Source organism: Haemaphysalis longicornis, unplaced genomic scaffold (assembly GCF_048455015.1).
Source record: "Haemaphysalis longicornis isolate Haplotype H1 unplaced genomic scaffold, Haemaphysalis longicornis Haplotype H1 scaffold_2, whole genome shotgun sequence".
Taxonomy (NCBI): Eukaryota; Metazoa; Arthropoda; class Arachnida; order Ixodida; family Ixodidae; genus Haemaphysalis; species Haemaphysalis longicornis.
In genome coordinates this window covers 96,511,033-96,522,195 of record NW_027526295.1, presented here as the reverse complement: position 1 = coordinate 96,522,195, position 11,163 = coordinate 96,511,033, and the positions used below count along the sequence as shown (strand labels likewise).

The 11,163-nt window shown below is 49.5% G+C and overlaps 1 protein-coding gene across 1 annotated transcript in view; it reads right to left on the bottom strand.

Moving 5' to 3' along the window:
* Nucleotides 1-1,288: 1,288 nt before the first annotated feature.
* Nucleotides 1,289-11,163, bottom strand: part of LOC144167263 (cytochrome P450 3A24-like) — a 72,359-nt gene continuing 62,484 nt past the window's right edge. Inside the window, exons 13-14 of the mRNA XM_077696591.1 lie at nt 6,719-6,884; nt 1,289-1,470 (exon numbers count right to left, since the gene is read on the bottom strand). Coding sequence (XP_077552717.1) covers nt 1,357-1,470; nt 6,719-6,884 — 280 coding nt within the window. The 3' untranslated portion in view covers nt 1,289-1,356. The remainder of the gene's footprint in view (nt 1,471-6,718; nt 6,885-11,163) is intronic.

The window sequence follows — 11,163 nt, the reverse complement described above, 5'->3', positions numbered from 1 at the left end:
GACCCCTGTAACCCAACGTCACCGGGGGGGTAGAGGTTGTACAGTCCGTGATGTTGGAAATCAGGGCAAGGAGGAAGAAGTGGTCCCTTCAACATACCTCTCGAATCATCATCATTGTACATGGGGGGGGGTCGCGCCCCCCTGTAACCTGTAACCTTGCTGCGAGGGGCCTATAGACTGATCTTCTCTTGCTTAGGTCACTGCGACCTCGTCACCCGAAAATGCCGATGGGGCGCAGTTTCACGAGCTACTTGGTGTCCCGCACGGGGAAAACGAGGAAAGGTAGAGGTGAGTACACAGACCGGGGAAACTCTCCTGGCTTAGTAACGGCTAGTAGGCCCGGACCGATGTCCTCTGCCTAGCCGCTAACCCCGCGGCAATGCCAAAAGACTCTTCTTCCATTGAGCGAAAGAGTAGGAACAGAGGAGGACATAAGTACAGGGCTCTCACAACCCCTCCCGTGGGAGCCTTGCGAACGTGGATTTCAGTTAACGTTCGCATACAAACTTCCGGTGTCCGGATACCGTGAAAAGCAGGTGTTGCAAGTACCCGTGTATAGTGGAAAGCTTCACTGGTGATTCGTGAGTACCTGGTGCGGTACAGTTGATCGAGGACGTTAGTACGCATAGGTCGCAGAGCTGGGGGTCGGGGGGGCCCGATCGTCGCCACTAAATAGGGTACTTCCTGTCGCCGACAGTTGGGGCCCAGTTATCGGACCCTATGGGTGAGCGGTAACCCGTGGCAGGGACCGCATATTTGGCAATTGGCACTGTCTGATGCCCTCGCTGAGCAGTCAGTCTTGGAAGAGAGTCAGACAAAAGGATTGGAGCAAAATTGCTCCCCCCATTCCCACCCTTCTTCTCATAATGCTTCCCGATGCCCAAGTTCCCGTTCCCAGCAACCCACCCTATCCGGTTTTTTCCTAGGGGGGACCAGGGAGGTTCCCCCTGGGCTCGTCCCCCTGGCGGTGGGCCGCAAGAAAGTTTTCCCGTTAATTTCTCTCCACCTTCGAGTGGACAAAATTCTCTTTGCCGGTTCGCCCTTTTTTTGTACTGTTGCAATTGGGTATAACCGGTTATACTACGGTGGTGCCGGGGAGCTATTGAAAGCTCCATTTACTCGATGCCCATACACGGTTCGTGTGAAAGCCGCGCATCGTACAGGATGCGTGGCGAGTACTGAAAGCCACGCGCTCCGTTGTTCGTATTTTGATGTATTACGATAGTACAGATTTGAAACTCGTGTCTGTCTAACGCCACAGCTAATTTTAAATCTCTTGCCGGTTATATAGAATTTTATAGGAAGATATAATTTTAACCAATATAGGCAGCGCAATTCCTGCGACGTGCGTTGGTATTATGTTGGTTTTTCAGGCTTCAGCTCTTGGTCTCCCGAAATGTTTTCGAACTTTAGCCACATCGAGTTTGGGAATCTTGTTGTTAGAAAGCCACTCTGTAGCTTGATGGGTTCCTGCAAAATACAACCGTCATCAGACATGCATAAATGCCACCGGTTGCTGGCTACGTCCAGCTCTACAAGCCTATGCTAATTTCGTGAAAGAGGTTTAGGCTTCTCATGTTCGAAAAGCCGTACACTGGTGCTACGGTCAAAACTTCAAAAATGCCATTACATCCAGTCAAATATTTAAGCATGCTCATAGTTATAATGAATGCGGAATAACTTTTACGGAACAAAGCGTGTCCACTTTACAAAATCCGGCCTGTGAAAGTGGACCTCAAGCGAAGCAGTTGTAAACCACTACAAATGCTGGTGGGGGAGGGCATGAGATGTTTCTAGTGTTGTTGGGCTTGTCGCTTGCGTACGGTTTCTCTGGCGGCAGTTGTTGGGGCCTGCCTACCCAACGCATGCGCTCGGCGTCTTAGGCTACTGGTCTATTTGGTTACACTAGTCCTGCCTATCCTTCAAACATAATAAGGAGACATGTTCTTCACCAGGAACACGTAGAGAGGTCCAATTGTTCACAGCAGCCTTATCACCATCAATGCGGTTTTGATGCTTGTTTTGTTTTCTAAAACTTGTGCTGAAACCTATGCTGTATGGCCATGTGACCAGCTAAATGGCCATGTGACCCGCTAGCTCATTTCTCGGAACAAAACCGATGATATCGTATGCCCAGCTGTGCGATTGGCTGAGGCCGGGAAAAGCAAACTCAAATTCGACACAAGTTATGAGCTTGCCGAATGAGCTTTTGGGCTTAAATGTAATGCACATTCATTTAACAGCAGTACAAATGGGGGGACAACAAAACTTACGAAAATCCGCTTAAAAATAGAAGTACCGATGTGCAGTGCTGTTGGTACTGAGCGCAGTATGCTTGTTTTAGGTGCACAGCGGTTTGCCGTTTTGAGTTGTTTTACACGACACTGGCCGATTGGCGTAACCAACGTTTCATTACGTGAATCAGCAAAGCATGTTGTTGGGCTAGTTATTTCATATTTGTACCTAAAACTGTGCATTCGGATGGGACAAGTAAAAGAAGACACAGGACGGGCGCAGACGGACACAGGACTCCGCTCGTATTGTGTATTCTTTTCCTTGTCCCGTCCGAATACGCAGTTTGAAGTATGACTATTACGTGACCCTTTTTGTCGAGCATGCCCCGTGTGTCACGAAACGATTACTTTCTACCGTAGCAAAAATCAGGCGGGTGCAAATACGGCCAAAAACGAAGTAACCGTGAAGAACGGTCCGCGAATCAGTGGCTCAGCATGGCAGTGCCATCTGGGAGGACTGACGGCAAGCAAGGCTACAGAGCCTAATGGCGCCCGCACGTTCCCTCCTCTCCATTCGGGGCTTACACGTCACGAGCAAGCAGTAATTCGGCAGGCGCAAACATACACACTGCACACACCCACTCGGCTCCATCTGTTCCAACGCACGCCAGACACCCCTGTCCCACTCTGTCCTCATTGCCTTATTCCCTCTACCCAGGACCACATTCTGTGGGAGTGCCCCTACAACCCTACCCAAACACACAATTACACCGGAGAGTGGTTGGCTGTTGCGGCGAGTCTCCAACAGCAACGGGAACTGGCGGCCCACATCATCAGGGCTCTCAGCGGCTGCCTGGACCGAGGCGGCTGATTCGCCCCACCATCCCATGAATAATAAAGTTTCCATCCATCCATCCATCCGTCCGTCCGTCCGTCCGTCCGTCCTTCCGTCCGTCCGTCCGTCCGTCCGTCCGTCCGTCCGCCCGTCCATCCATCCATCCATCCATCCATCCATCCATCCATCCATCCATCCATCCATCCATCCATCCATCCATCCATCCATCCATCCATCCATCCATCTATCTATCTATCTATCTATCTATCTATCTATCTATCTATCTATCTATCTATCTATCTATCTATCTATCTATCTATCTATCTCTGAAAGATCGTTTGAATGCCCGCTCTTGTGAGTTCATGGCAGACGTCACGAGACCAACGATTTGGCGGGAGAGTCAAAATTCTATCCAAAATTTATACATTTCTAAGTGAACACGGTATCGTTTGGTGCCTGACAAACGCAGGAGGCACTATAAAACACGAATGCATGAATAAAACCAACATGTATTTTGTCTGCATGGCCCCTTTAATCTAGCTGATCAGAGCGGTGACTGCAGGATTCTTTTCTAGTTTTCGCTAGCGCATCAGCTTTTTAACGCTTAGAATATCTAATCTCGGGTTGCTTAAAGCGCACCAAACGCCTTTCATCGTATTGCCGGCGTCCTCGAAGCCCCACCGTTCCACGCTGCCGCTAGCCCACCTTTCCTACTCGTGACGAGCGCAGAAACCTGTTACCTCACTTCAGTAGGCATCGCATTTCCTTCGTTGCACTGCATGGCAGTATCATGCAGGTTGGCGCAACCAGGCTAAGCCGTAGTGGGAGTAGCGGTACCTGCCTTGTTCCAGAAGCCGCAGCTTTGACGTCATTTCCAACTCTGTTAATAATCCGTATGCGAACAAATCCGGAGAAGGACTTTTGGCTAGTTGGTGATACGACTTTGACATGGAAAAAGCGCACTATACGGGGACAGAAGAAAAGACAGTGACATGGGACGAGCGCTAACCGTGTCACTCGTCCCGTGTCACTTGTCGTTAGCGCTCGTCCCGTGTCACTGTATTTTATTTTATCCCCGTCTAGAGCACTTTTTACCATGTAGAACGAATCAGTACATGCCCATCAGGTAAACTAGCAACCAGTGGTGCAAACCCGCTTCATTTATATCAGGGGTCGGCGAACTTTTGAAGCGGAGAACCGAGTTTCATGGAACTGACACGGCAAGGGCCGGACGGAAAATAGGGGCCAGGAAAGAGCGAGAGAGAGAGATAAACTTTTTTATTTGGCAGCTAGAGTTTTGTGACAGCGGAGCCTTCTTATGGGTAGCCATGTGCCGTCCTTGATGCTACCGCTCTCTCAACCAGCAGGAGCTGATCGCAAAAGATGGAGCTGGGCAGCAGCGTCTCCCACTGCTCTTGGGAATGGGGAAGAGGTCTGCTCCGACGACGAGGTCTGTCTTCGTTATCACTTCCGCTACTTTGGCTTGTTTTTTGGGGTATGCGGCTGCATCTGTGTAGACACTGTGGGCAAAGATTCATACTTTTTGTCCAGAGCATTGGCTCTTGCTTCTCACCTATCCTGATGGTGAAGGGGATGCATATTCTTCGGTAGTGGACGGATTACGATGTGCTTCCGCCATTTCTCCGGCATTTCCTTTGTTGAGACAGCGTCCCCCACTCGCATAAATTTTGTTTGGGCAAGTACCTTCCGGCCCGTTTGGGTTTGTGCGAGGCGAGCTTTTTGGTTTGACAGGTTACCTTCGATTAGCTCATCGACTTTACTGTGTAGCCCAATGCGAAATAGCCTGTCGGTGGACACGCTCATTGGAAGGCCCAGAGCTTGTTTTGTCGCTTTTCTGATAAGGGTGTTAAGTTTGTCGGTATCTCTCATGTTTAAAACTGCATACGGCAGTGAGTTAGTTATTCTGGAGAGTATGAAAGCCTGGACGAGACGAAGTGTGTCTTTCTCTTTCATGCCTCTCTAACGGTTGGTGACTCTTCTCATCATGTGTAGAACCGGTTCGGATGTTTTTGTAAGCCGCTGTATCATTTGGTCGTTCTTCGGTCGGTATAGTCTCCAGCCCACCCGGAAGGCCTAAGAGCGCGATGTTGAACAATTGCGGAGACAGGACTGAGCCTTGAGGGGTCCCCCGACAGCCAAGGGTGATGGGGTTCAAGGTGACGTCCCCGAACTTGATTACGGCTTTTCGGTTGGACAGGACGTCGACAATAAATTCGTATGTCTTCTTTCCGCAGCCTGTGTTGTACAGGTTCCAGAGGACTGCCTCGTCTGCCATGTTGTCGAAGGCTCCCTTAACTTCAAGTGCGAGGATGGCCCGCGGGGTGTGACGAGTGGTGGAGACGAGGATCTCTTCCTTCAGTTGAATTAGGACATCCTGGGTCCCGAGGTGTCTTCTGAATCCGAACATTGTGTCCGGTATGTGCTTGGTCTCGTCGAGGTGTTTCTGGATGCACTTCAGTATTATCTTTCCATAATTGTGCCTACGCAGGACGTAAGAGAAATTGGTCGCAAGTTTTTGATGTGTGGTGACTTCCCTGGTGTTGGTATAAAGCGGATTTGCGCCATCTTCCATTGTTCTGGAAGCTTCCCCTCAGTCCAAAAATTGTTGAAGTGGTCCGTGAGGGTTTCAAGGGCTTACTCGTCTAAGTTTGCCAGAACTTTGTAGGTGACCTGGTAGGAGTCCTGGGACACCGCTTTTTCTGCTTTCGGCGATGGCTGCCTTAACTTCGTAGAGCTGTATCTTTTTATCGAGTTCGACGTGCGGGTTCCCAGTGGAGTTCTACGTGCTTCGGAAAAGGGAAGAGCGACGCAAGCGACACAAGGGCGGGGGGCTTTTTGAGCCGGTGCAGAGAAAAAAGTGAAGACGTTACCTGACTAATGGTTAAGACGGGGGCCAATTTCAACTGGCATTGATCTCGCTTTGTTCCTGTGTAACCCCATTGGAGGTTAGGACTGCCATGTCAACCTTTTGAAGTGATATTGGGAGCGGGGGTCTGGCGTCGTGCGGGGGTCCCCATAATACTTCCCCGCGTTCGGGCTGCGGGCCGCAGGTTGCAACCCTTGATATACCTGGCTGTTTTGCGCGTAGAAATACAAAAATTTCGTGAAACAGCTATGCATCGCGTGAGCAGGCGCTTTGCAATAAGCGCCAGTCACAACAGCATTTTCAGAAGATTTATAGACCATTTTTTGAGACTAATTGGCCTGTTGAGGTTGGCACACAATATCTACGCATCCGATCAGTCCAAATTTATTGGGACACGACCCGATATTTGCCCAATTCGTCCATAAAGGCGTTCCGGCGCTCACTAATGCGCCTGGCCCATTGAACGCCACGGCGAGAAACACGTCCAAAAAGGCCAGCGATTCCGAGTAAAGCCAGATCGTCTAACGTCGTTCGGCCCAGGCCGCCACTCAGTAAGCAGGGTATAGCCCATACTCTCACTTCATTTTCCGTTTGCCGCCAGGATGCTCGTTGGCATTCTAGTTTGGAGTGTGTTTTCAGAATTCCTACTGTGTTTACTGCGTCTTTCTTTCAGTTTGTTAACCTTAAAGCTCTGCTTTTTGATGGTTCATTTTTAAAAGAAGTTTTGGGTTGTTTGGAAGTTAGAAAAATAAACGAGCGTACCTTGTGTCGCTCTTCGTCGACATGTATGGTGAACCTCGACACGAGCGTGGCTAGGGCAACCTTCACGTTGAGCACAGCAAACGGACGGCCTATGCAGGCACGCGGCCCATTTCCAAATGGCAGGAAACAGGCGGGATGGATGTTGTTTTTGTTGTCTTCATTGAACCTGGTGGAAGGAACAGGGAACAGGCTTTTAAAGTATGTACGTATTTTAATGGTTTATTTGAAGAATAAAAAACCTGGGGGTGACGCAAAGCCCCCCTTTTTTTAATACGGAAAGAATATGTGGCTTAGGGAAAGTATGGGCAATAAATAGGGGAAAAATCCTGGTCCCTTCTTCTCTATGACGAAGAGGGAACGGCGGAGCGTTTTAGAACACGACATATAGGTAAGACAAAGTTCAGCAGAATGGCATAAGAAAACCTTCTTTGTCTTGAACGTTGAAGTAAGTCATTTCTAAGGCGGACACATTCACGCACAAAATTTTATTTGTACTCTACAAGTTTGAAAAAAAGGAGCTCTTGAAAATTAATCTGTTCAGTATGCATATCCAAGTGATGAGACGTGCAAGCTTGAGGTCCAAGTCGTGTTTATATCTTGAAAATAATGCATCTTTCTAAACAGGATGAAAATGCTTATCAAAGTTATGAGACGTATAGTGTTGAGTTCCAAATCACCTTCTAACAACGCGCTACATTGCACACGCCGACGTTTTTTTCCCAACGCCTCGCGCTTCAAAGACATGTGGACCCTGGTCGGTTTTTATCGCACGTCAAAAATACCAGGTAACCTAGGTAGAGGAGGTTAGCTCAAAATAGCGCGTGGAGATATAGGCTGCAGGAGAACGCCCAGAGAACGTTTTGTAATGTGTAGGGTAGAGCAGAAGAGGGAGCTAATTCCAAATATTTTGTGGAATGGTATCGGGAAGGGTCTCAAGAGGGCTGTCTTTTCTAAATCGAGTGCACGGCCAAGAATTGCTTTTAGCTGTTTCTAGGAGCATTTTGGTAGAACGGTTACCATAAAAAGGACCAAATCTCAATGCGGACCAGAAAGGAATCAAAATCAAATTTTGATCGTTTGTGGTTTGGTTCACACCTGACGCTCAACAAGCTTTTAACAGATGGGCAGCCAGAGACAGGTATGTTATGTTTTATCTTCAAGAAAATAGCATCCACTACCACTCGTTTACCGAGCATCGAAGCAATGTGAATGACGTCTCGTGTTCCCATAGGGAGCATGACTAGCCGGTTTTCGTGGTCGGCAACATTGCAAACGTACGTCGGGAACACTGGTAGCAATTACTAAGAAACAGCAGCAAGGCAGCAGACAAGCCTTGCTGCTTCTCTTCTCTATGTGGGTTTTCGTAGCTGACAACTTAAACAATTTCAGGCACAAATAATGCCCAAAATACTGCCCCTGGCTCGCCTAAAGATACAAAAAAGACAATGAGCAGCGGCTTGCTTCGAGAAAAGTTAGGACACGACGAGAGAGCCGCTGTAATGGCAAAAAGTTTCGCAACACCACTCTTATAGTAAGGAAACTTATATTGAAACACGAGTGACTATACATCTGAAATCCGTTAAGGAAGTACTTTACAGCGTGGCAAAGTCAAAGCCATGCGTGCTTCAAATTACACCCCGCGTTTTTCTTCTTCGGCATTGTTAACACCATTGACCAGCTGAGCGAAGATTTCGTTCAAGACATAATAATATGTGTAGAATGCAGGCAGACTAAGCCAAGTAGGATCTCGGATCATTGAAACAGGTGTGTGAAGCTACCAGACATAGAAGCATATTGTCTTACGCGTCAGCAGCTTGACGACATCAGACTCCATAACTGTTTATTCCTTCACATTTCCTCCTACGATAGGTCGTGTGCTCGACAGATGCGGCATATTTGAGAGTGAAAACAGCACCGGCAAACGTGCATGTTCAGTGCCTTGTGCTAAAATTCGCGTTGGTGAAAACATGCGTGCCGGTTACCATCATGACATTCTAGCTACGGTCCTTGGAGCTTGGCTTACAACACTCCTGTTGCATTCGTCCTTTATTGACGTTTTCGAAGACTTCGTGAAATATGTAGCCACGCGTGGGACATTTTTCAGGTGGACTTCGGTGTATTTCCGGTGACGGCGGCATTCGTATGGGTCTCTGTGGCCACCTGGTCTAGTGGGGCTGAGCATCACGGCCTCCCACTGTGCCTCGTTCGAAGTTCCGAATAAAATTGGGTGCTTTGTAAGAGTTTGTAGGGGTTTTTCTTCGCAACACGGACACTGTGGGAGACGAGGCTAGACGCGTGAGTTGCGGCGTGTGGTGACTGTCTTGGTGCTCTCTGATGCCATTGTGGACAACTAGGGCTAGAAGTCTGTCATCGGGGCTGTAGGGAAGAAGTAGGTTTTCCACAAAAGGGCATCAAGTGTGTTACGTTGGGTGGGTGTGAGATGAAGGTAGGGGAGGTGATACATAAGACGGGTAATGAGAAAGCTGTGCACGAGCCGTAGACGATCCTGTTCATTGAGGCCTTGCTGTTTGTTGGCGATACGCCGGAAGAGGTCTGTAGTTTGAGTGGTGTAGTGTTTAATGTATTGGAGGTGGGGCGCTGGGGAGTGGTTGCGGGTAAGAGTAAGCCCCAGGAGGCGAAGTTGCGAGACTTGGGGGGTTGGGGTGGACCGGATGTAAGCTGTATAGGAGGGCTTGGTGGTGGTTTGGGGTGGGGCGGGGTGAATATGAGAAGCGAGGTTTTTTGGGGAGAGCAGCTAAGAACAAGGGGATTGATGTGGTGGAAAACTGTGTCGAGGCCAAGTTGCAGAGTTGTCTCAATATGGCAGTGGGAGCCGGAGTGCACACACAGGTTAATGCGTCTGCATAAAGAGTGCTGCGGAGAGTGGGAATGGTGAGGAGGATGCGGGTGAGGGGTCTTAATGTTAGAATAAAAAGCATAGGGGATAAAACAGCCACTTGCGCGGTGCCTCAATTTGGCATGGTGAAAGGAGCTGATTGTGTGTGACCGAGGCGTATCATGGCGGTGCGGGTAGAGAGGAAGTTGTATACATAGTGGTAGAAATGGGTGCCTAAGTTGTGGCGTGAGATGGCCTATCAGATTCTTTGGTGTGAGATGTTCTCGAAGGTCTTTTGGAGATCAAGGGAGAGGAGGGACGTGCGATCGCATTGGTATGGGTGAAGATAGAAGTCGTTGTGGAGTTTAAGGAGAGCGTCTTGGTTGGAGAGGTTCGGGCGAAAGCCAATCGTGTTAGGTGGTTAGGCCTGCGTACTCTCTAAGTATGAGTTCATTGTGGTTTCGAGAACGTGTTTTAAGAGCTTGCCCAAATAGTATGTAAGGGAAATGGGGCGGAGGTTGTGGATGGAATGGCGTTTGAAAGGCTTAGGTATAATTTTGATATTGGAATGTTTCCACAGAGAGAGAAAGACGTGCTTTATCTGAGGCCTGTGCGAAAGCACTCTTGCTGTCTGCATCAGTGCTGGCCTGTGAGGGTGGTTGAGTCGTCAGGGAAGGTGGTTGCGATGGTAGGAGTGTCTGTGGTAGGTACCTAATACGGCTCCTGAACCCTCGTCGGCATAGACAAACGCGGCAAGAGAGGTTCATAGCAAAGGGAGCGTGGTGACGTTTCGTGTTAACGGGAGCACACAGTCGAAGTACGTCGTCGGGCGAATGTCCTCGGGGAGTGCATGGAGCGTGCGAGCACGGAAGAGAGTATAACACTTACAGTCCCACATCAAATGTTCGGCCGTTGCAGGCACGCAACACTGCAGATAGAGTCCCTCGCCGGGGTCATTGCCGTAGCATTTCTGGCGGAGCGCAGGTGAGAATGCGGTGTTGGTGGCAAGGCGGTGAACCAACGTCTGTGTGGCCCGCGGTAACCTCTCCGGCATGGGAGGAACAGGGCGCTCATGCTCTTCGGTGCGGTCTTCCCTATCCTCACGAAGACACCGGAGTATCTGTCGGGGTCGCTGTTGTGCGAGTGCTTTCCTGACAGTTAATCGTGCGGGCTTGCATTACTGATGGGCAATACTATCAGAGAGGTTCGCTGTCCAGCCACAGCTCGCGCCTCGCTGCGAGCCCCCTCATTGCCCTCAATACCCGAATGGGTGGGTACCCAAGCAATGGAGGCGGCTATGTTGAGGTTAGAATGTAACTCCAGGAAAATTGCGACCACGTCCGAGAGGATTCCCGGATATGAATAGGAGGCTTCGCTCACTCGCGTCCAGATGTAGTATGCGCAAGCCGAATCAGTGAAGAGCAAAAGCTTGTGGGGTACGTCCCTCGGTTCGAAAGTATTCCTCGCCCACCGTGCAGCATGGAGAAGTGTAAGTAACGCAGGGTACGTTGTGTGGGCGCTGGCGGTACTGGTAAGGAGACCCGCATTAGCGACGCAATGGGTGGTGTCAACCCAGGCCACCGCACAAACGTGCAGTAGGCCACTTTCG